At 40.0% G+C, this 25,310-nt stretch overlaps 1 protein-coding gene across 1 annotated transcript; it reads right to left on the reverse strand.

Moving 5' to 3' along the window:
• Positions 1 to 1,777: 1,777 nt before the first annotated feature.
• On the reverse strand, positions 1,778 to 20,438 carry EXOC1L (exocyst complex component 1 like). The gene is made up of 3 exons (XM_070410337.1): positions 20,120 to 20,438; positions 8,776 to 8,906; positions 1,778 to 2,205 (listed from the first exon to the last, which is right to left on the reverse strand). The coding sequence occupies exons 1-3, from the start codon at positions 20,238 to 20,240 to the stop codon at positions 1,939 to 1,941; spliced, it is 519 nt and encodes a 172-aa protein (XP_070266438.1). The 5' UTR covers positions 20,241 to 20,438; the 3' UTR covers positions 1,778 to 1,938.
• Positions 20,439 to 25,310: the final 4,872 nt, after the last annotated feature.

The following is a 25,310-nucleotide window of genomic DNA, read 5'->3' on the forward strand; positions in this document are numbered from 1 at the left end:
TGTATATTGAGTTGCATATGAAAAGGAATATTATATACATTGTCATTTATTTTTTAAAAAAATATATTTTTATTGATTTCAGAGAGGAAGAAACAGAGAGAGAGAGAGAAACATCAATGATGAGAGAGAATCATTGATCGGCTACCTCCTGAACGCCCCCAACTGGGGATCAAGCCTGCCACCTGGGCATGTGCCCTGACCAGGAATTGAACCATAGTCTCCTGGTTCATAGGTTGATGCTCAACCACTGAGCTACAGTGGCTAGGCTACACTGTAATTTCTTTTTTAAAAAAAATATATTTTATTGATTTTTTACAGAGAGAAAGGGAGAGAGATAGAGAGTTAGAAACATCGATGAGAGAGAAACATCGATCAGCTGCCTCCTGCACATCTCCTACTGGGGATGTGCCCGCAACCCAGGTACATGCCCTTGACCGGAATCGAACCTGGGACCCTTCAGTCCGCAGGCCGACGCTCTATCCACTGAGCCAAACCGGTTTCGGCAACACTGTAATTTCTTTATCCATTTATGCATTGATAGACACTTAAGTTCTTTCCATATCTTGGCTATTCTAAATAATGCTGCAAAGAACATGAGGTGCATACAACTTTTCAAATTAGTATTTATGTTTTCTTCAGATATATACTCAGAAGTGGAATTTCTGGGTCATATGGTAGTTCTATATTTAATTTTTTGAGGAACCTCCATGTTTTCCATACTGGCTGCACCAATTTACATTCCCACCACTAGTGCACAAGAGTCTTCTTTTCTCCGCATCCTTCCCAATGATTGTTATCTTTTGTCATTTTGGTAATAGCCATTCTAACAGGTGTGAAGTAATATTTGTGGTTTTGATTTGCATTTCCCTGATGATTAGTGATGTCAAGGATCTTTTCACGTACCTGTTGGCCACCTGTAGGTCTTCTTTAGAAAGATATCTATTTGGATCATCTGCCCATTTTTAATTGGATTGGTTCATTATTTTGTGTGGGTTTTTTTGCTATTGATTTGCATAAATTCTTTATGTATTTTGGTTATTAATTAGCCCCTTATCAGATATATGATGTTTTCTCAAATAATAAAAGTAGAAAATTTACGTTAATAGAAAATCACCATTATAATATCAAAATAATAATTGCTGCAGGCAATATCTAGGAGTTTTATAGTTTCAGATCTTATATTCAAGTCTTTAATCCACTTTAGTTGATTTTTATGTATGGTGTAAGAGAGGGGTCCAGTTTCATTCTTTTGTATGTGGATATTTAGTTGTATCAGAACCACTGTGGAATGGATTATTCTTTCCCCTTTGAATGAGGTTGGCACCCTTATCAAAAATTAGTTGACCATAAATGATGAGTTTATTTCTAAACTCTCAACTCTATTCCATTGGTCTATATGTCTATCCTTAAGCCAGTACCACACTGTTTTGATTACTGTAGCTTTGCAGTAAGTTTTGAAAATGGAGATTGTTTGGCCATTTGGAGCCCCTTGGAATTCATATGAATTTGAGGACTGGCTTTTCCATTTATGCACATACACATAAAGCCATTGGAATTTTGTTAGGGATTGCAGTGAATCTGTGGATGACTTTGGGTAGCGCTGACATCTTGACAATATCAAATCTTCCTACCCATGAACATGGGATGTCTTTTAATATATTTAGGCCTTTTAAGATACTTCTTGATACTCTTTAGTAGAATACTAATTTAGGCAGAGCCATCTGACCCCTTCTAAAGTTTCCAAGGAATACATGGGCAAAAGTCCCAAATGTTGAATGATTGCATTGAAACACATTTCCCTGCAATTCACAAAGCATCACTTTATTTCCATATAAATAACAGTCACTGATGAAGGGAAAAAAACAAAATCATGACTGCCAATATTTACTTAGGAAACCATTTTCATAGAATACGGATGGAAGAAAATGGAATGCATCTTCAGAGTGGCAGGGGACAGAGGGACAGGCACAGCAGATTGAAAGCATAAAAGCATATTCTCATAAGAACCAAGCAATCCTTGTTGTTGGAGGACCAAATAGAATCATCATTAATGTAAGTAGAATCAAAGTTCACGATTTGTAAGTCCTTCTTAAGATATGCATGATTCAGCTTATTTACAGTTCGGGCAAAGGCATATTTAGAAGCACAACTATATGCTTCCAAACTGTACACTTTCTTGAAGTGCAGATCAAAAAATGGATTGTCCTAGAAAAGAAAGAGAGACATGATTTTGTTTGTAGTCAAGAAAATAACTAGGTTCTCTCATATTCTTTTGTATATGCTTCTTGATTATAAAGAATTAGTACCAAACATATTTCTAAAATCTACACATGAGCTTTCCCAAAGCTACCTAACCTGCTTCAAACATTGCTTCCAAGAAAATCATAAGGATTATTTATGAAGCGTTTATAATTTTTTCAGTTATACAATTAGAACGTGTCTCAGAATGTGTAGTTATCTATCAACTCTTGCCAGGGTAGTGAATTTGAGAGGATGGATAGGTATGAAAAAAAAAATAAACTCACTTATAGACTTCTGAAGGGGAGAAAATGTTTCTCCTTTTCTCTACTAGGAGGGTGGTTCCTTGTGCTATTCCAAAGGTAGAAGGGTGAAATACAGGATGGCTAATTAGCTTGTGGCATACCACAGATCACCAACTTGCTGACTTTGAAGCCAATAGCAAAGAACTACCTTTGAAGTTAGTAGCAAGGATCATTAAATCATTGGACTGAAACAGAAAAAAAATTACTAAAGGCTGCCTCTAGGCTTTTTGGATTGCTCTAGGCTTTTGTTATAGTTCTAGTGGAGGTGTTTTGAGAAAAAGCAGACATCAAATCTAATCAAAGTCCTGTATGTTAAAATAATACTTGCTAGTGTTACTAATAACAGTAAGAACAATGCCTTACATTTATAAAGTGCTTTTCAGTTTACCAAATGCTTCCACATTCATTATCTGCCTAACTCCTAACTCTCCTTGAGAGTGGAAGGTTTGAATTATTTATCTTTGTGTTCATGGCAACTACTAGGTTCTCAACGTGTGTTGAACTGATCTGAAGTAGTTCCATAAAAAAGAAGTGGAGGTAAACATTGCCCTTTAACTGGTAAGGAGGCAGAGAGAGACCAAACAAGAGTCTGAATAATTTGTTACCATGTAAACATTATATAAGACTTAGGTATTTGCAATTTCTTTTTGTTAAAATATATTTTTATTGATTTCAGAGAGGAAGGGGGAGGGAGAGCGATAGAAACATCAACGATGAGAGAGAACTATTAATTGGCTGCCTCCTGCATGCCTCACACTGAGGATTGAGTCCACAACCCTGTCAGTGCTCTGTATCAAACCTTGAGATCCAGGTTCATACATAGGTCGACGTTCAACCACTGAGCCAAGCCAGCCGGGCTGCGAGAAAATTCTTGCATGAGGCAGGAAAAACAAGATGGGCTTTGAAGTTAAACTACCGTCTTGAATCTCTGATGTAACCATGACAGATCGCTTATGTGATGTGACCTTCACTTTCCTTCTCCTTTTTGAAAGGTCTGATATGAAATTTACATGCATAGTACGGAGCTTAATAAATGATAGTTCCCTTTCCTAAATCTGTCCCCAGTGAGATTGTGATGCTGGTGTTAATACCACCTTGCTTTATACCATTAACAGAATTTAAAAACAACATTTAAAAAAAAGAATATACATGGGTGGTGTTAAGTGTAGTGTCCCCTAGTCACATCTTGTAAAATTTTCCCCAGGTGTCATAATTGCAGCAGAAAATCTCAATAAAAGGAAACCATATCCATTCTATTACCAAATACTAATCACACACCTTATATAATTTATCCATTGAAACAGTTGTCTTATCATCTAGAAAATATACTTAATGCTTTTGAGATATTTGGAGAGGATTTTTCCCTTTAGCCTAAAAATTGAAGCCTGAGCAGGCATGCACATAGAATACAGGTTCCTTCCTCCCTCTCTCCTTCCCTTCCCCTTCCTTCCTTCCTTCCTTCCTTCCTTCCTTCCTTCCTTCCTTCCTTCCTTCCTTCCTTCGGTAATGAATTTGAGAGTATGGGTAATGATGAAAGAAGACGAACCTACTTACAGACTTCTGGAGGGGAGAAAGGTTTCTCCTTTACTCCTTGGTGCCAAATACACCAAATTTTAAAAATAGGATTCCGCTCTCCCTCCCACCCTCCCTTCTTTCCACCTTTTCTCCTTCTCTCCTTTCTACACATTCTCCCTCCCTCCCTCCCTCCCTCCCTCCCTCTCTCCCTCCCTCCCTCCCTCCCTCCCTCCCTCTCCTTCCCTCTCTCCCTCCCTTCTTTCCTTTCTTTCAACCTCTTCCCTCCCTCTCTTCTTTCTTGACAGACTCCTAGAACTAAAAGGGACCTCACATATCACTCAGTAATCTCTTGTTTGTAGCTTGGATAGTAGTTTCCAGAGAAGTGAAGCCCAGGTCACACATGAAGTTACTGGTAGACCCAGGACAAGAACCAAGATCTTAGTTAACCCAATCCCACTTTTTGCTACATCATCCTCTCTCCTGTTGCACCATGTCAGTCTCCAAATCCCCAGACATTTTGATGTCTGCATTATAAATTGACTTCCATTTTAATTCCATTCCTTTTTAAAGCTGACAATTCTCTGGCTCAAATTGCTCTATTTAAAACTGTATCACTGATAATGAAAAAAATATAGTAAATGCTGACTCCTAAGGATTCAATTCTAAGAGGAAGGAGAGTGGAAATTCCCAGAACAACTGGGATATTTTTATTTCACCCATAGAAAATAAATCTTTAAAAGGACTACTCTTTGGATTTAATAGGTTTTCTTCCAGCAATTTAATATTTTAGGTCCGAAAGTGAAGAGTAAAATAGAAATAGTCAACTTTTAAAAATATATCTATTTCACTATCAAAGATAATGATCTTCAAAGGGGAAAGAGAAGAATCAACATTGTCTGTATGAAATTAAAGGCCAGAAAGGTAAGGAAAAAATAGAGCACAGCTATTTGCTTTCAATGAATCTAAGTTGACAGGTTTGCTGAATGCATCCTCAGACACTGAACAAACTTGTAGAAATAATTATGATATCATTAATATTTGAGAACTTCAGAAAAAAATACGAAAATGGTCAAAAAAAGAGGCAGGGATGGTTAATTTCTGAAACAGATAAGTGAACTTGAGATTGATTTCTGATAAAATTTAATACAGTGAAGAAAATTTACAAGTACATAAAAGTATAAAGAAAATAATAATTAAAAATTTGTAATTCTATCACACAGAGTTAATTGTTAAAGTATTGGTTTGTTCATATATATATGTTCATATACATACCTATGTTATTTTTATATATATGTGTATATATACTATGTTTATGTATATATACATATGTTTATGTTTATGTATATGCATACACATAAATATACCTGTGTTATTTTTTGTATTAAAATTTAAGGTTCAGATTTCAATTTGTGTTTTTTTAATTCTCACCCAAGGATATTTTTTACATTGATTTTTACAGAGTTGAAGGGAAGGAGGGATGGGGGAGGAGGAGAGAGAGAAAAACATCAATGTGTCTGTCACCTTGATTGGTTACCTCCCACATACACCCCGACCAGGGCTAGGGAGCAAATGCGCAACCCAGATATGTGCCCTTGACCAGGAATCGAATCTGAGACTCTGGTAGGCTGGCCAACACTCTAATCACTGAGCAACACCGGCCAGGACCAGATTTCAGTTTTAATAATATGACAGACTAAATATTCAAAATGGAGAATATTGTAGAAAAATTTTATATTTCAGCATATTGATATGCAATAATATATATTTAACTATTTCCTAAGTATTTCTTAACATTTATGTAGAATGTATTGTCAGAAAAATGCTGTATGAGTACTTAGGAAAGGAACAATGAAATCCTGCATGCTTTTAACAAAAAGTCATGCTAAACATGCCAAATTTTAAAAATAAGATTCCTAGGTGATAAGTCAAGATAATAGCAGATAGTATATATTGATTTCAGAAGGGTCTTAAGGACACAATTTACACATTCAGACTAAATAATTAATTAAGTAAGGCAGAATTAAGGGCTTATGTGTGTCTAATTCTCCATGTGTAGCCTCAGAGTCTGGCAGGGCCTAATATCTATAATAATAAAAGCATAATATGCTAATTAGACCGGACAGCCGAACGACCTTCTGGACTTCATTCCAGACGTCCTTCCAGATGAAGCCACTGTGACGGGGCTGAGGCAGAGGTGGTTAGGGGCGATCAGGCAGGCAGGCAGTGTGGTTAGGGGCGATCAGACAGGCAGGCGAGCAGTTAGGGGAGATCAGGCAGGCAGGCAGAGTAAAAGGGGTGATCAGGCAGGCAGGCAAAGTGGTTAGGGGTGATCAGGCAGGCAGGTGAGTGGTTAGAGGTGATCAGGCAGGCAGAGTGGTTAGGGGCGATCAGGCAGGCAGGTGAGTGGTTAGGGGTGATCAGGCAGGCAGGTGAGTGGTTAGAGGTGATCAGGCAGGCAGGTGAGCAGTTAGGGGTGGTCAGGCAGGCAGGCAAGTGGTTAGGGGTGATCAGGCAGGCAGGCAGAGGGGTTGGGGCTATCAGGCAGGCAGGCAGATGAGCAGTAGGAGCCAGCAGTCCCGGATTATGAGAGGGATGTCCCACTGCCAGTTTAGGCCCGATCCAGATCCCTGCGGGATTGAACCTAAACCAGCAGTTGGACATCCCACAAGGGGTCCCCAATTATGAAAGGGTGCAGGCTGAGCTGAGGGACCCTCCTCCCCCGTTCACAAATTTCATGCACCGGGCCTCTAGTATACTATAAATTCTCAATGAATGAGTGAATGTATCTGAATTTGTAGAAATGTTAAACAAGCAATCAAAACAAGGCAAATTAACAGATTTCTGGGTAAAGTCTAGCTCTGCTAATTAATAGCTACGTGACCTTGGCAAGTCTATTAATCTCTTTAAGTCTCATTTTTCTCCTCTGTAGATCAGGAGTAATAATAGAATGTAACTCATGTGGGTTTTGTGATGATTATGTGGCACTTGATAAGAGTTTGCTAAGTGTGAATGGTAGCAGGTAGCAGTACTACTCAGTAACAGTAGTAGTAATGATAACTTATCAATTACCTAGAAGTATGCACATAGCCCTGCCTGCTTCATCATTTTTATTATTGATTTGAATGAAGTCCTAAGTGTTGTGCTCATTAAATCTGCATCATATTACAGTGAATATTTTAAAAATTATAATGTTAGAAGATTTGATAGGTGGGAAGAATAAGCCAGACTAAGAATATGGCATTTAGTAGGAATAGGAATAGATGAGTTTAAATTCTAATTCATCCAACAATAACACAGTTACTGGTTGAAGGCTATAGTAAAAGATGAAAAGTCATGGTCCCAGTTTTTTGGAAGCTTTCCATCCAGAGACGAGACAGAAAAAGCTGACAACTGCAGTTTGTCGGATTATGGCTATAACACACTTACCAGTATATCCACAATTCAGTGGGGAAGATGTGAGTAGGACTTTACCCAGTGAATCTGGGAAAGGGGTAAGAGATAGAGGCGATTGGGCATTCTAAGCCTCGAGAGTCAGTAGTGAAGCACAGTGGATTATAAAGTTCAAGATGGGATGACCAGAGAGAAAGAAGTCAGATCACCAAGGACCTTCATTTAGATTTTATTCTATGTAAGTAGAGGGCATGGCAGGCCAGGTTAAATGGCAATTCATGCACTAAAGACCTGAGGTTTCAAATAAGTATTTAGTAGAAATAAGGAATCCATGTCAAAAGAAATATAAACTAGTCACCCTAAGTCTAAAGTATTGCCTTTAATTCTGGAAAAACAGAAGCATTTCAAACGAGAGAGAATAGTGGAGTGAAGGGTGTTGAAGCAATGTCATGGAAACAAGTAACACTAATGCTGTTACCTCTGAGTGTTTATATTGTCCTGTCATATTGGCGTATGTGATCTTCCTGTGAAAGTTATTTAAAGGATGAAATGGGGTACATTTAACCTAGAAAGGAGAAAACTTGAGGGAACATTATAATCAGCCTCAAGTTTTGGAAAGGCTGCTATATGAAAGGAGGTTTGGATTTGTTCTGAATTGCTCCAAATGGCAAAACTAGAACTGATGGGTAGAGATTTTGATTAAACATAAATAGGAAATTTAAAAATAAAGCATGGCAGTTCAGAAATAGAATGGACTTCCTCATGTGGTAATGAGTTCTCCATCAGCAGAAGAGTACAAGGAGACTAGGAAAACCACTTGTTGCAAGGTCAAGTGGAGAGATTGTAGTATACAGACTTTCCCTCGCCTTTCAATTTGAAGGTAGTAGGGTTTCCAAGGAGTATTGATCCTTCTGGAGGATCAAGTGGCTAACTGACAGAAAGTTTGAAGAAGGTGAGGGAAGGAATCCCCCAAACTTACAGTGGAAGTTGAGGAAGAGAGAGAGAGAGAGAGAGAGAGAGAGAGAGAGAGAGAGATGGTGGAAGCACCATATATTTAAAGTTTCTGAATTGATTGATTGTGTTTAACCTGTTAAGAAGCCCTTGGGAAAGATGCTTTTAAATTTAATAGACAAAATTCAAATTTAAACTCATAAAAACAAAACAAAAAGCTCCCAGTGCATCATCCCAGTAGATTACATTTTACGACTTAAGAACAATATGCCATCTTAACACTTAATTACATGCCAAGAATATGTGAAGTAGGATACTGAAATAAAGATCTCCAGCTTATCGATCCCACATCTCCCTTATAGAGAGTAACACTTACAGTATCTGCTTCTTTTCCATCAATCATCTGCAGATCATTCAAAGACCACTTCTTTGTTACTTCATATTTTTCATCTAAACCTATTCTGTAGTGTTTCACCATAATTATTTTTACTTCTTCATTTTTGGTCACTGTGGGACAGAAAAACACTTAGTTTACATAAACTCTTAGAAGATAAGTTATTCATCATCATACTTTTCAATGAGCTTGAACCTACTTTGTATCTGTACCCCATTTATGAACCCTGATGTATGTGAACCTTCACAAGTATGCCCCCAGATTTGCCCTATGTGTTAACTTTATTTTTGCTACAATTGTGGTTACATACTGCACAACAATATCTGTCATATAGAACACTGAGCTGTGTGCTTTCAACTATGAGTTTTGTGGTGGGGAATGGGGTTCAACTCAGGGCAGGAAATAAGAGGCTTAGCGTTGGCTTATGGTCAGTGCCAAAGTGTTTACCAGAACAAGTTGGAATTTTAATTTATGACAATATAAGTAAGTGAAGTCAGGAAAGTAAATAGTTCTGCTCACATAGCAACACAGTGTTAAAGAGTGACCATGCAAATACTACTGTGTATGCTTTCTTTTAAAGTCACTCTGAGATTTTTAAAAAATTTATTGATTTGAGAAAGAGAGAGAGAGAGAGAGAGAGAGAGAGAGAAAGAGAGAGAGAGAGAGGGAGAGAGAGAGAGGCATTGATTTGTTGTTCTACTTATTTATGCATTCATTGGTTGATTCTTGTATATGTCCTGATTGGGGATGAAACCAGCAACTTTGGCATATGGGGGCCACTCTGTAACCAACTGAGCTACCTAGCCAGGGCCAAAAGGTGCTGTGAATTTTTTTATATAGAAATGCTTGCATTACAGCTACTGTAGACCTAGTTGAGATTTTTAATCTTCTGTAGTGCATCCCTAAAATTCTAGTATTCAAAATGTGTCACTGAGACCAAAAGTTTCAGTACTATGCTTTGAAAAGTGTGGCAAAACCATTGCTAATTTTATGTGAACAAAATTAGGAAATAATTTCCTGGCCTTAGAATCATTGTCTTTGGTCTCACGTGAACACATCAGAAGAATCCACATTTAATGTTAGCAATCCTAAATTGAAAATTATTGATGAGTTAATAAAGGAGTATTTATCTGATACAACTATTATAAATGCCACAGAGGGTAGTATGAGACATGGCCCTGTCCTCTAGAAATTTATGGTTTTGTTGGGGAGGCAAAACTAACAAACATGAGTTACATAAATTATATATATTATAAAGGTGTATAGAGCTGGCAAAATCAAATATCTTAAACTTTCTTTCAAGATGGATGACCTCACTTAGAACATTGTAAGCTGGCTTTGTCTTCTAAGAGTGAAACCAGATCTGTCTTTAGGGAAGACTCTTTTGGTTCTAGAAAGTTCTACTTTGGCATGCCCTCCTAGTTGAGAATGTACAAGACATTATATCCTATCTAATAAAAACGAAACATGGTAATTAGCATACGACCGCTACCCTTCCCATTGGCTAATCAGGGCGATATGCAAATTAACTGCCAGCCAAGATTGTGGCCGGCAGCCAGGCAGCTGGAAGCGAACATGAGGCTTGCTTGCTTCAGTGAAGGAGGACTCCAATGTTCCCCGCCTGCCTTGCCAGCCTCTGAGCTGGCAGTTTGAAACATTGTAACAAATATAGAAGCTAAACAAAATCCCAGAAACCAGCTTTCAGCCGGCCGGGATCTCAGAGCTGGAGATGATACAGTGTTTCGATTATAGAACCGAAACAAACCAGATACCTGCTTTCAGCAGCAGAGGCCTTGGCCCAGAATTAAAAAAAAAAGAAAAAAAGGAGCGGTTGGGAGCTTCAGTCACCCACCAGCCTGAAAACAGCCCTCAGCCCCTCACCCAGACTGGCCAGGCACCCCAGTGGGTGTGTGACCAGCTGCAAACAGCCATCATCCCCTCATCCAGGCTGGCCAGGCACCCCAGTGGGGACCCCCACCCTGATCCAGGACACCCTTCAGGGCAAACCAGCCAGCCCCTACCCATGCACCAGGCCTCTATCCTATATAGTAAAAGGGTAATATGCCTCCGAGCACCGGGATCAGCAGAGCCGCGAGGCCTCTCGGCACCGGGATCAGCGTGACAGGGGGCAGCGCCCAAACCCCCTGATCGCTCTGGGGCTCTGTGTGTGACAGGGGGCGGGGCCACAACCTCCCTATCCGCCCTGCTCTGTTCGTGACAGGGGAAGGCGCCCCAACCCCCTGATCAGCCCTGCTCTGTGCCTGATAAGGGGGAGCTCCCCAACCCCCTGATCGCCCTGCGGCGCTGTGTGTGACAGGGTGTGGCTCCCCAACCCTCCCCCCCCCCCCCCACGGGACCTGCTCTGTGTGTGACAGGGTAGAGCCATAACCTCCCCATCGGCCCTGCCCTGAGTGTGACAGTGGCGGTACCCCAACCCCCTGATCGGCCCTGCTCTGTGAGCGATAGAGGGTGGTGCCCCAACCCCCTGATCTGCCCTGCTCTGTGTGTGACAGGGGGCGATGCCCCAACTCCCCTATCGGCCCTACTCTGTGCGTGACAGGGGGGAGCTCCCCAACCCCCTGATGGGCCCTGCTCTGTGCGTGACAGGGGGCAGCACTCCAACCCCCTGATTAGCCCTGCTCTGTGCGTGACAGGGGGTGGTGCCGCAACCTCCCCATCGACCCTGCCTTGAGTGTGACAGGGGGCAGTGCCCCAACCCCCCAATCGGCCCTACCCTGAGCATGACTGAGGGTGGCATTGCAACCTCCCAATCCACCCTGCTCTGTGCATGACAGGTGGCGGCGCCCCAACTCCCCAATCGGCCCTGCTCTGAGCCCGAGCAGGGGCTGCACCTAGGGATTGGGCCTGCTCTCTGCCACCCGGGAGCAGGCCTAAGCCAGCAGGTCGTTATCTCCCGAGGGGTCCCAGACTGCGAGAGGGCACAGGCCGGGCTGAGGGACCCCCCTTCCCCGCCGAGTGCACAAATTTTTGGGCACCGGGCCTCTAGTTATAATATAATCATAGTGATAGATAAGTGATGTGGAGCAGACTGTGTGCTCAACAGGAGTTCTGAGAAGGGAGAGACTTGGAATAGTTAAGGTAGGCATTATGAAATAAATACCATTTGAGTTAGAGCTTGAAAATTAGTTCAGTTTGAAAAGGTGGGGATAATACTGAAGGCATTTCTAGGTGAAGGTAGCAGGAGAAAATGAATAGAAAATAGAAATGGAATTGCACCAGGAAGAATTAGAGAAAGTGAACGATATAGATTGGCTGATGTTAGGATGTGGTGGGCAATCAGATTAACTAGGTTAGGAAGGTTGTGTAATGTTTTGAAAGACTCCGGATCTGAAAAGTGACAGGAACCACTGTAGACTTGTGGTGTCTGACTCCCGCTCTGGGAGGAGAGATGGGTGGCTGGCCTGGACAGCGAGGGCTCCAGAACCGGGGCTGGCGAAGGAGTAATTGTCTTCTGAAGGTGCAGGTGTACTGCTGCTAAGGCAACCAGTTGAGCTTAAAGTTGAAGATGGGGCTCAGTCCCCCGGAGAGATGAGTCTGAGAAGGTTGACAAATCTAAGAAGAGGAAGCTATGCCAGGTGTTCAGTGAAAGTTGAGCAGGAGACTAATACAATGGTGTCCTGTTAAAGGAGCAGTTTTCTGGAAGCAGTGATACACAGGATACACTGAAGAGGAAAAGAGAGTGGAACTAGAGGTCCCTGGAAGAGGCAGTGCGATTCAATGGACTCTGACATTAGACATTCTGGATGCAGATCCTGACATCACTTCTTGCAGTGTGGTCTGAGTAAATTACTTAATCTCTAGAAAGATTAAAGCTCAGTTTTCTTAGGTAGAAAGTAGACATTAGAAACCCATCCTATATAATAAAAGCCCAGTGACCAAATGGCAGAACGACCGGAACGACCGGAACAACTGCAGCCCCTTGCCCTGGCCAGCCCCGCCCCTGATCAGTCCACATCGGAGCGGGCCGACTGGACCCCACCAGCACATGAATTTGTGCACAGGGCCTCTAGTAGGCTATAAAGATAAAGGATCAAGTATGCAAATGACTTAGGGTAGTACCTGGTTTATAGTAATTGTTCAAGTGTTTCATTTTGTTTCTTTTAAGAGACGATTGTAACATAGGCATAGGATGTGGGCTATGGAAATAGAAGTGGTAAATCCAGGTAAGATTTCAAATGAGGCATTGATGACAATTAATGGAAATCAAAACAGGAAGGTATGAAAGTGAACTGGTTGAGTGGGATAGCCATCTACTTCAGAAGAGAAGGAGATGGAAGTTTATAACTTAAGAATGGAGATACGGACTTGAGATTTTTTCGGTGTGGACAGGTTTGCAAGATTAGGTGTGTAGGAAAAAGAGCAGAGGAAAGAGGTGAGAGAGTGGAGAAGAAAAACATGCCAGCAGAGTGGTCTAAGAAGGAGCCAGCAGAAAAGAGAGAAGCCTAACAGCGCAATGCTATGGAAATTGAGAGATTGGGAATTTCAAAGATTTGGAGGTAATCCTGTGAAGTCACTTTGTTGGGTAAAGCCAGAGTTCAGCCCAGGCACTGCATCTGACTTGGGGAGTATCATTGATTTCCTCCCTAAGGGCAGTTTCTCTGGAACAGCGAAGGCAGAGACAGCTAGAGTAGAGTCAAAAAAGAAATAAGAAGAGACTAAAGGTTGTGATTTAGATACCATGTCCCAAGAGTTTGGAAGAGGGATTGCATATTCAAGAGACAAAGGCAGTGATGGAGGGCCATGTCCTAGAGGGGACCTAGAACAGAAGATCTTAACCAGGAGTTAAGAAATAGTTCAGAATTCTGAAACTGTGTGCAAAAGATGGTGGGTTCCTGCCCATGTACATGTCTCCAGCCCTAAAAAAGGTCTGTTTGGAGACAAACAAGGCAGTTGTGTCTGTCCAGACAAAGGCTCTATCTCAGAACCAAAGGACAATGTTCTTGTTCTGCCTGCTGTCTCACTCACTACTTAGGGGGTAGGAGAGGGTAGGGATGGAGGGACATAACAGGACACTGTATGAAAATGTAATTTGAAGACAATTCCACTGCCTCATCTACATGTTATAATAACCAGCTAATTGATCATAGACCCACTGATTCATTAATTTGATAAATGTTTGAATGCGTTTTTGAATAAAGCCCTGTGCTAAACACTAAAATAATGAATTACCATAAGGCACGATTCCTGAGATTACAGGGATCGGGGCTTCATGAAAAAAATACATGATCTCATAACTTTGTAAATTGCATAAATGTCTAACCACTATGCTGTACACCTGAAACTAATATAAAAATTTTTTTAAAACTTGAATCGGGCCAGTGGATTAGTTGATAGTAATGGGTCAGTGTTAATTTCCTGATTGTGATGGTTGTATTGTGATTGTGTACGACAGTGATTTTCAACTGGTGTGTCATAGGAATTTTTAAAACATATAATACCTGACTATTTAATCAGGGACATTGACCTCTTTTCTTTTAGATTGCCAAATAAATAAAAGGACAGCAGCCATCAAAACAATAGCCATTCAATGTGAATGAATCAAAATTATACCTTTTTTTGTGCAGGATCAAAAAAATAGAATCTGTTCTTTGGTGTGCCACTGAATTTTAGTAATTAGTTTATGTGTGCCATGAGAAGAAAAAAGTTGGAAATTGCTGATGTAGGAGAGCGCCCTTGCCTGTTATTGCAATAATATATTAAAGTTTTAGTGTGGGCACTGGGGCATCATGTTGGCAATTTACTCTCAACTGTTTCAAGAAGAAAGTTATTTGTACAACTATCATCATTGCAACTCTTTAGTAAGTTTGAGATTATTTCAAAATAAAAAGAAAAAATTATGTTTAAAAAAATAAAACATGATCACAGTGCTGGGAGTGAGGCAAGGACAGGAGAAGGGTCATCTTCATCCCTCTGGTGATCGGGGAGAGCTTCTTGAAGGAGATCATCTGAGTTGCAAAGGGCAGGGGGAGTTACAACGACAAAAGGGTAAAGGACGTTCTGGAACAGCATGTATACAAAAGCTGAAATACTTGACAATTTTTAGTAATTACAGGTATTTGGTATTGCTGGATTGAAGTGTGAGGGTGACTAGGGGGTATGAAGGAGGATAGGAAGGAGCGAGTTAGTCTAGAATGCTAGGTGGAGGAGTTCAAATGTTATCCTGAAAGCGATGTGTTTGTGGGGACTTAAGGGGAGGGTTGTCACTAAAGGATTTTAAGTGAATAGATAGGAAGAGCTTTCAATTTTAGAAAGTTTTGGGATTTTTTTTGGCAATTCTATAAAGGATTGGTTGGAGGGAGAGAATGGAGAAAGAGATGTTAAGAAGGTAGGATCTACCAGTTAACAAGTTTTCTTACACTTAATGGTCACTGTCCCCCTAACACCAAACTAAGAAAATTAGAAGATGCTTTAAGTGTTAAGCTTTTGGTACAATGATGCAGCACAGAGACAGTCCAGCTCCTTAATTTGGCAAAATATCCTCCTCTGGAGCCAACGAGGCTCCAAGATTGTCCTTAGCCAAGAGTCAAAGAAGTCTACGCATGCTGGACTGGACCCAGCCCCTAATTCCCACACTTGAGCTGTGCTGCCAGCCAAAATTAAATGGCCATATCCACATTAATGGAGTGGGAAAGTGGAAACTTATCACATTGTCTTAAAACAGAAATGTGTTTATATAGTCAAAATGCTAGAGAGTTGGTTTCAGGAACATCAGAGGTGACATTGAATAATTATTATTTAGTGAGTAATATCTACAGACTGAGGGAAATTCAGAATGAACCTGCTCCAGTTTTAATATTTTAGTTAGCATTTTCAGAATTATAATTTTAAATTATGTCCGCCATATATTTCCATTTTTAATTTCAAAATAAACATTATAATTAATAACTGCCTCTATTTTCCTGTTAAAATAGTCACTGTTATTTATGAAGCTAAATGGAAAGAAGATAGGCCAATTGAACAAATGGAATTTGTCAGAATAGAGGAAAAAGTAGCTCATGAGGAAGCTGCACAGCCACACTTTAAATAAACAAATGACTTATTTTACAACCCTAGTGTTATATAATTGCTTCCATCATTGAAATTAAATAATAGGGAAAAGCTACCATGAGTTATCAAAGCAGCTTCATTGAAAATGTTTCAATGTATTGATGATGTCTTAGGGTCATTGAGGTTGCTATTACTGATTTCATCAAAAAAGTAATTTTCACATAATATTTTTTCTAGAAATATTTTTAAAAATCAATTTTGGGACTACACTGGGTACTACAGATTGAATGTGTGTGTCCTCCGTCGCCAAATTCATATGCTGACATCCCAAACCCCAAGGTGATAGTGTTAGGAGGTGAGGCCTTTGGAAGGTGATTAAGTCATGAGGGCAAAGCCCTCTTAAATGGCATTAGTGCACTTATTAGAAGATGTGAGATCATGCAAGGCTATAGGAAGAGGATGACTGATTGTCTATAGAAAGTGAGGCCTCACCAGACAGGGAATCTGCCAATGCCATGATGTTGGGCTTCCCAGCCTGCAGACTGGGAGAAATAACTGTTTCTATGAGCCACCCAGTCTCTAGTATTTTGTTTCTTTTTCTTCTTAACTTATTCTTTTAAAAATACCCCTATTGTACTATTCTTATTGTAAACTAGAGGCCTGATGCACGAAATTCATGCAAGAGTAGGCCTTCCTTCCGCCAGCTGCCAGCACCAGCTTCCCTTTGGCACCCGGGACTCGGGATTCCCTCACAGCCCTAGCTTCGTCCGGAAGGACGTCCAGTCTAATTAGCATATTACGCTTTTATTATTATAGATGATTTGACAAAATTGTTAGATTCTCTGGTTCCCAGAGAAGTAGTCCTGTTCCGGCATCAAAATGTAATATGTGTGGGGAATTTATGCATACTGTTTTCATAATTCTAGCAAATGCTATTTATTTTCAAGTTAATGTATACAAATGGGAAATGTCTTTCTAAATATATAGGAATACTTAAAAATAGTCTATCATGTTTGTTTTCTCCACTTCATATGGGTATAATTTTATTTATAAAATATATAATTTAATTTATAATTTCTTCATTATATATTAAATATATGTACTTATGTATGTTTACAGTATATTTTATTTTTATTATAAATATTTATCTACAGTATATATATATATATATATTTCAGCATATGTTTTCACAGTAAATAGATTTTTGCTATATATTTAAAAAATATAACCCAACCTTTTATTTTATTTATTTGGAAAATAGTTTATCATGTTTGTTTTTTCCTACTTAGGACTTAACAGGAGAGCACTACATGTGATGTGTTATTATTTCCATTTCAGAGATGTCAATACTGAGGCCAGAGAGGTTAATTATTTTGCCCCAAATTTCACAGCTGACAGGTAGGCAAAGCAGAGTTCGGTTTCACACCAGTTCTGTCTGATTCCAAACCTTCCAAGGTTCATTGCACCATGCCCTGCTACTTTCCATTTAATTATGGTTAATGTTTTATATGCCATTTCAAATTTGTCAGAATTTCTTTGATTCATTTGTACTCTCATCATTGCATAAATGTCTTATCCCTTCTGAGTGCCCACACATAATAGAACTCCTACCTCCTTCATAAGATGCTGCTTTTAACTGCCAGGGAAAATGATGTTCTAAACTGGGGGAAGCTAATCTCGAGGATAAATAACCATGCAAATCCTGAGGTGGGAGGGTACTAAGATGCCAAAAAATCCGCAATGTAAATCCTAGCAAAGTACAGAGAGGGCAATTGAACATATGATATCTGTTTTTTTACATCAACCAGGTCATGTATCAAATAACAGCCAATCACACTCATCTGGTTGCGAGAACCCTACAAGTGACAGACTCCGATCAGATAAACAGAAAATTTAACTTATTTAAACATATCTTCTTTAAATTTTGAAAATTACATGATAGGATTTGGCTAGTCCAGATGTACAATTCTTAAAAATTTAGAACTGCTGGATTGTAGGACATAAAAGGAAATCACAAGTATGCATCTCTCTACTCCCTGGAGGTGACCAGCATTTCAATGTCCGGAGTTACTTGCCTCAACAATTGTGACCTGACCTGTTTGATTCACATCAATGGAAATTTTCTGAGTAAAGCATGGTCAAAGATTTAGGACTGTCAAGCATCGCATTGATTTTGCCTTAAATTACTGTTCTGTCTAAATGTATTTGAAATGGTCATAAAGAGATGTTGATGTTACATTTGGGGAAAGTGCTTTCAAATTGATGGATGTGACGTGGACCAGAGTTGTGAAAAGTTAGTGAACTAATATGATTTATAATCTTAACTTTTCTCTGGAATATCACAATATTGTCTTCTTTTCCTCTTATCTGAGAGGACCTTGTTTTTCCTTGCCTCTTACACGACAGAATCATTGAATTTTACTAAAGACAGGGATCACCTACTTCATTTGGTCATTTTCCAGATGAGGAAATTGAACCTTAAAGTGGTTGCCTTCACACATGTTAATAATGCCAACTCCTTGACCTTCCAATCCTACTTAAAAGATTCATATCATTTATGAAAAAAAGGCAGCAGGTGACCCCAGCCCATAGTGTCTTTCTCAGAATTCAAGGATGCTGGGAGGGGCGGGGGAAGTCACATCCATATCCAAAAATTTAATTTTAGGAGACTTTTTTCTCTTAGATAGAAGAAGTTTAGTTAATTATATAGTTGGAAAGAGGCATTAAGATATGTTGGATAACTGAAGGACTTGTATGCATGCATATAAGCATAACCAATGGACATAAGACACTGGGGGGGTAGGGGAGGCCAGGGGATTGTCAAGGGCGGGAAAAAAAAGGAGACATATGTAATACTTTAAGCAATAAAACAATTAAAACAACAACAACAACAACAAAATATGTTTGATAAAGTAGGTATATACATTATTGCAATTATTTTTTAAAGTTTTTCTTTAAAAATACTGTATACCAATGTTACCTGATGGATAATTAGCTTTATAAAGTAGGATCTCAATAGGTATAAAATTATTAAATGTTAATGTTGGAACAAGCATATTCTCTAACATATTAAGTCAACATAATTTACCATTTGATGGTTAGGATACAATACAGTTTCTAAAATTGTACCATTTGACTTCTTTCTGCACTTTGAATTCTTTTCCTGGGCCTGTTAAGCTTTTTACCTTGCTATAATGAAAAATCCCCACATTTTGTACTTGTATATAGCAAAATATGCTAGGTAAAGTGTTAGATGTATATACATATCACACTTTTTATTATTGAGTGAATATTATACTTACTAGGATTAATAGAATTTTAAAGAATTCTTAACACTTTAAAAAAGATGTTTTACTTCCCTTAGAGTACTCTCTCTTGATACCATTAGAAAGTTCTTCTAAGCCAATTGCCTGGAAGGGAATGATAACAAGTTGTTTTCTGAAAATGCTGAGGTGTGTGCCTTATAAAGGGAAGTTCACAGTGAACACTTAGAGTTTCTAAGCTCTTTCCTCCTAAGCCCCTGGAAGGTATTAAGAGGCATGGATTGGGAAACGGGAACGCTGTACATTACATGCAATAATGGCACAAGTATTTCTGTCTAAATTCAGCACAGAAATTACTGGCTAGGCAAATCATACTTATGTGCCAAGGCCTATTTCTACCTCTGGACAATTTTCATGAATTTTAAAGCCACAGGGAAATATTTTAGTTAAATAGTTTAGAGGAACTAAAAGGTCCATCTTCATGAGCTAATTTCTACCATTAAAGTATTATTTCTGTGAGCATACTTCCTAGAGGAGAAAAAATTTTAGAGATAATTCTCTATTAAAAACAAGCCCTCAGAAGAAAACACAAGATCTTTTTTCTTTCCTAGCATGCAAAGAGAGAGCCCTAGTTGTCCAGACTCAATGGAAATGGAGTTGTAGAACACAATTCTCCAACATATTTGAAATATACAGAGAGCTCTCCTTAGCATTTTTAAAAATGAGCTCTTCCACAGTAAAACTGTATGCCGTGCAAGTGAATTACATAAAAGACTGGAAACAAAATAACAAAATCAGGAAAAGTACAAACCCACTTTCATTTCTGAACAATTGGTCAACATATTCTTAATACAGTATTCTTTTCTGTCTTCCATTTTAGCACTTACAAAATTCTGTAGAATCCAAATTTTTAAACTGAGCATAGTTAAGTTCTATCACGAAAAGATACACGTGCTGTAATTGTATAGGAAAATAAATACAAAATATGTCCCCCTATCACCCAAGCATCTTGGGGCTAGTTACGTCTAAAAATGATAACAGAAAGAACATATTACCTGACACACAGAGGTAATACCTGTCCTGGACCGAGAGCTCTATTTGGATAAACTCGTACAGATTCTGCGAGAGTGGCTTAAACAGTTTCTTCTCCAAGTCCTCCTTTACCAATGATGACATTTCCTCCAGTTCCACTTGGCCTGATATCTTGGCTCAAACTCACCCCTTCTCTCCTTTTGCTGCTTAGATTCCTTGTTTTGGTTTGCAGCTCCTCAGTGAGCCCTGCCCACCTCCCAGCTCTCACTCTCTTCACATCTCCTTCCCAGCCGGACCCAGGCTCCCAGAGCACTCAGCGCGGTCAGACCCCTCGCTGCGCTGCGGTATATGCTCAGTGGCAGCAGCAGCAGCAGCACCAGCAGCAGCAGCCAAAATACAGCAGCAGCACTGGCCCCACCGTCACTCCTCAGCATCCAGGCTCAAGCAGGCTGCTCTCTGGAGCTCTCCTGTGGTTTGTTGATGGGGAACACATTTATGAGCACCAGCAGGGAGACTTGTGGAGTCCCTGGTTATTCTTGTGTAGCAGCCTTTGCCCCTTTCCCATGACTTTGCAGAAGAAGCCCACTACCTCGGCTTGATTCTGTTATATAAATCAGCTGTCTGGCTCTATTGATTGGGATCATCTTCCATTAAGAACTTGGTTATCATCGGCAAGAGGAAGAGCGCCCGTGCTTGCTCCTGACACTTCCAACAAGTCTCCTTCCCTCCTTTCTTTCCCCTCCTGCAATTCATTTAGACATTTGCATTTTTGTTTTTTTGAGGGAGTCAGCACCAATTCCTCAGTTCAAATGATTTTTGAAATGGGCTCACTTTAATATTGTTTATTTCACTACTCACAAAGAAAAATTTACTAGGTACTTACTGGGGAAAAGCATTATATTTGCTTCTTGGGAGTGTGGTTTCCTCTCCTTAAGGAGAGCTTATAATCTAATAGGGAGGAGTACACAATTATCAGAAATGCTTAAAAGTGATCAATGGCACAAAAGAGAAGAGAACATAGAAAAGATGTTTGTACCTGGAAAGTTCTCTGGGAGAAGAGCTGGAGCTTGAAGAATGCAAGGAAGTATGGAGGTGGGGGCACGGGCATATTCTGTGGAAGGAACATTGTGAGCCAAAGCCCGGCACCAGCACAGCACAGGGAGTGTTTGGGAGGACAGGAAATAGCCCAGTTTTCCTAAATTGTAGCATGTGTGAAGGCAGATAAGGCCGGAAAGATGAATTGGGGCCAGATTGTGAGGGGCCTGGAATGCCAGATTAATCCTTTGGACTTTATTCTGTAGACGTAGAGAGCCAGTGATGATTTGGGAGGGGGGCATTCATTTATTCAACAAATACTTTTCAAGGGTTGACTCTAGGAACTTGGAATATGGAAAAAAAATAGAACAATTAGTTGCTCTTGTGGAGCTTAGTGAGGTGGAAGGAAGGTAAAGAAATAAACAAGGCACCAGTCCACTCAAGGTGCACTCAGTTGCAGATAACAGAATACATGACATAAAGTTGTGAATAGGAAAGACTTTAAACAATCTGTCCTAATAAGAGGCTGCAAGAAGGTGGCCCAGGATTAGCTCAGAGATGAGGGTCTCAAGTGCTTTCCATTCTTCTGAGCCTCCATTCGCAGATGTTGGCTTTCTGGCCTCAGACTGCCGTTGTTCAGCTCCAAGGACAGGAAGAAGCGGCTGGGGGTGAGGAGTGGCTCTACTTGATTTCTCTTTTTGCCAGAAGCAAAATGTTTCCCAGAAACCAGGCAGCAGATGTAAAGATGCCTTTACATCTCGGTGGCTGTAACCTGGTCACGTGCCCGTGCCCAGAAAAGCAAGTATTTGTCAGTTTTGACTCCTATCATGGGGAAGGGGATTTTCTAACTCGGAAAAAAGGGGCTAGGAATGACTGTAAGGAGGAAACCAATGGTGTCTTCCATGGCTGCTCTAAGGAGAGATAAATGGCATGTCTGTGGCTAGGCTGAGTTGTGGAGTCCTGGGTGAGACATGTGCTTTCTGAGCCTCAGATCATCTGAAGAATCATTTCCAGAGTCTTTTCCCACTTCAGTATTCTCCTATTCTGTCTGTGGTTCTGGGACTCTATTAAAATAATTTGGGCAAGAGGACCAGAGAACTATTACTATGCTTTTGGATATGAAAATGGGAAAGAGTAGGTGGATCAGACCCACAACCTAGGCATGTGCCCTGATCGGGAATTAAACCCATGATCTTCTGTCAATGGTGGGGGTTGGGGGTGGTGGTGGGGGAGTGGTGGGGGGTTGGGGGGGGGGGTGAGGGGAAGGAGACATGTATTGCTATTTGTAATACTTTAAACAATAAAATAAAAACCCCATGACCTTCTGGTGCACAAAATGATGCTCCAACCAACTGAGCCACACTGGCCAGGGCACAAGGAAGGAATTTTTAATATCTACTGTTTCACTAATGAGGCCCAGCTAAATCTACCATCCTGGGCAAAGTATTGAAGCAAGTGTCTATGCAGACATAGCCCAGCTGGTGTACATACAGGGAGGCAAAGTACTCAGAAGAAAAGACTTCCTTGCATAGAAGACTCATAGATGAATTAACCTTTGTGTTAACTGAGGAACTGAAGCCTGAAATCTAACAGACCCACAACTAGGGGAATGGACTATAATTTCTAAGTCTAAAAACTAGTCCAGATCCATTTTATTTTTACTAATTTTTATGCCAGAGACTGAGGAATAATTTTTCTTTTAATTTTCAGTTTAGGCATCTTGCTTTAATCACTTCCCAACCTAGTCTTTAAAAGTTTTACGTTCTCATGCTACCACAGGATTATTTATTTGCTTAAAAAAAATCTGGGAGTAAGTGTCCTATAAGCAACGGGATAATAATGTGTGCATTTCATTCTCTCTTTTGCATATTCGCAAATTATAGGAGTGGTGGGCTTACACAGAGCTGGGGGCTAAGGCACTTAATCAGTCCTCTGGAATGACAGAGTTGGCCTACTTGAGAGTTTGTTGAAGCAAAGTTCTGTTCTGTTCAGGGCTGCTCTGTAGGTGCACGAGTAGGTAGTGGTAAATACTGTGAAAAGAGGCTGGGCCCAACTTCTTTGTGTCCTTTCAGACCCACATTCCACAGCCCTTTTGCTTGAGCAAAAGGCTGTGGTTGTGCATGCCTCACATCACTATGTCCTGGAGTGGTCTCCAGGAGACACGGGAAAATACTATTTATCAGTGCTTACCAATGCAGGGCTCTGTGTGCTGGCCTTTGAAATAGACATCGTTTAATTAAATCTTCCAACAAAGCTAAGAGGTAGATCTATGATTGTCCCCGTTTCCCCTCTGAGGAAACACAATTCTGTGGAAACAGGGTAGCCTCTCTCAAACCTCCACAATGGAGGTAGTGCACTTCTGTTCCACATTGATTGCTTTTTCCTTTATAGCGGTTCTCAACCTGTGGGTCACGACCCCTTTGGGGGTCGAACGACCCTTTCACAGGGGTTGCCTAAGACCATCGGAAAACACATATATAATTACACATTGTTTTTTGTGATCAATCACTATGCTTTAATTATGTTCAATTTGTAACAATGAAATTGGGGGTCACCACAACATGAGGAACTGTATTAAAGGGTCGCGGCATTAGGAAGATTGAGAACCACTGCTTTAGTAGGAAAGTATTATTGTAACTAAATGTTTTTTATTAATAAAGTCCTGAACTTGATGCCATTTTATGTGTGATTATATAACAGATGGATAAAAGGTAGTACTATGTTGTATTTCTTAAAATTTTATTATAGGAATCAGGACAGTATTGGCATAAAAATATTGAATTTCTATTGCACACATATATTCTGTTACTGTATCATGTCATAGTTTATTTAATCCAAGAAATATTTGTTCTTTAATCACAGTGCTTCCTTGGTAATTCTAGTTTAGGAATAGTGTGTGTGTGTGTGTGTGTGTGTGTGTGTGTGAATATGTACAATGAACTGAAGGTGTGTGTGCTCTCAAATTCATATGTTGAAATTCTGCCCCCCAATGTAGTGCATTAGAATATGGGGCCTTTGAGAGGTGACTAGGTCATGAGAGTGGAGCCCCCATGAAAGGGATTAGTACCCTTATAAGAGCCCCCAAAGAGGGTCCTCCATGTGAGGACACAGTGAAGGAACCAGGAGGCAGTTTTCACCAGACACGGAGTCTGCTGGTGCCCAGGTCTTGGACTTCTCAGCTTCCAGAAGCGTGAGAAATAAATACTTGTTGTTTAAGCCACCCAGTCCATGGTATACTGTTATAGCATCCCAAACCGACTAAGACAGTGTGTGTAAATGTGTGTGTGGGTGATGATGTAGGATAAATTACAAGTGGATGTACTTTGTAAGGTGTTTTCTCATGCTTCCATTTGTTTTCTTCTGGTTTTGGACACTCCAGATAGTCCCATAAGTCTGACTGTTGTCAGAGTTGTTAGAGAATACAGCCTCCCCTTCTTTTTGTGACCGCTCCTCCCTGACATTGCAATACTCAACGAGGAGGACTTGCTGAGATACTTGATATCTTAGGCTTCAATGTATCACCAACAGTGCAGACTGTGTCATGGTCAGGAGGCTTCAGTGGTTCACCGTCGGTGCCAGAGTCCTCATTAAGAAAGGGTTGCTCTGGGTCAGCCAGGGAGGGAGGGAGTGCAGCTCTCCTTTGGAATGTTCTAACACCATTTACAAACTCTGGATTTACAGAGGCAGTTTCCTTTTAAAAGCGAAAATGGAAAAGAAATTCAAAAAGTACCCTATGAAAATATAATTCTTTTGACAAAATATATATACCAATCAGTTTTCAGGGGAGACTTTGTCTTTTTATACAATTTTATAAACATTTAAAGACAGGCTATAAAGAAAAAGTTTGTATTTTCTTCTGTATGCTACAGAATAATACTGAGAACGCATTTTTGTTTTTTTCTATTTGGTCCATGGAATACACGATGTATGTTCATTAAGAGGCTACTTTAATGTGATAAGGTAAAAATATTTATTTCTATCAAGTGGCTTCTTTTGTCCATGCTAAAATATATATATAGCAGCTAGGCAGATATTTTCAAGCAAATCTTTTTCTTATTTTGGAGATAAGGGGATTGCAAATTAGTTAATGTTGAATTGCACATCTGAGTAAACTTGTCCCCTATGTCACACTGTGGTGGAGCTGATCTGAATGCAGGCAGTCTTGCTCTGTAATCTGTG

Source organism: Myotis yumanensis, unplaced genomic scaffold, assembly GCF_028538775.1.
Source record: "Myotis yumanensis isolate MYYU_CA2020_CCGP unplaced genomic scaffold, mMyoYum1.0.hap1 SCAF_1, whole genome shotgun sequence".
In the NCBI taxonomy this organism is placed as follows: domain Eukaryota; kingdom Metazoa; phylum Chordata; class Mammalia; order Chiroptera; family Vespertilionidae; genus Myotis; species Myotis yumanensis.

Bases quoted from the DNA above. Each gene is read 5' to 3' on its own strand.
- EXOC1L (XM_070410337.1), bottom strand. From the start codon at position 20,240: ATGTCATCATTGGTAAAGGAGGACTTGGAGAAGAAACTGTTTAAGCCA. The intron at 8,907-20,119 runs GTAATATGTTCT...TCTGTCCCACAG, and splicing joins GTATTACCTCTGTGTGTCAG to TGACCAAAAATGAAGAAGTA. The intron at 2,206-8,775 runs GTAAGTGTTACT...TTTCTTTTCTAG, and splicing joins ATGGAAAAGAAGCAGATACT to GACAATCCATTTTTTGATCT.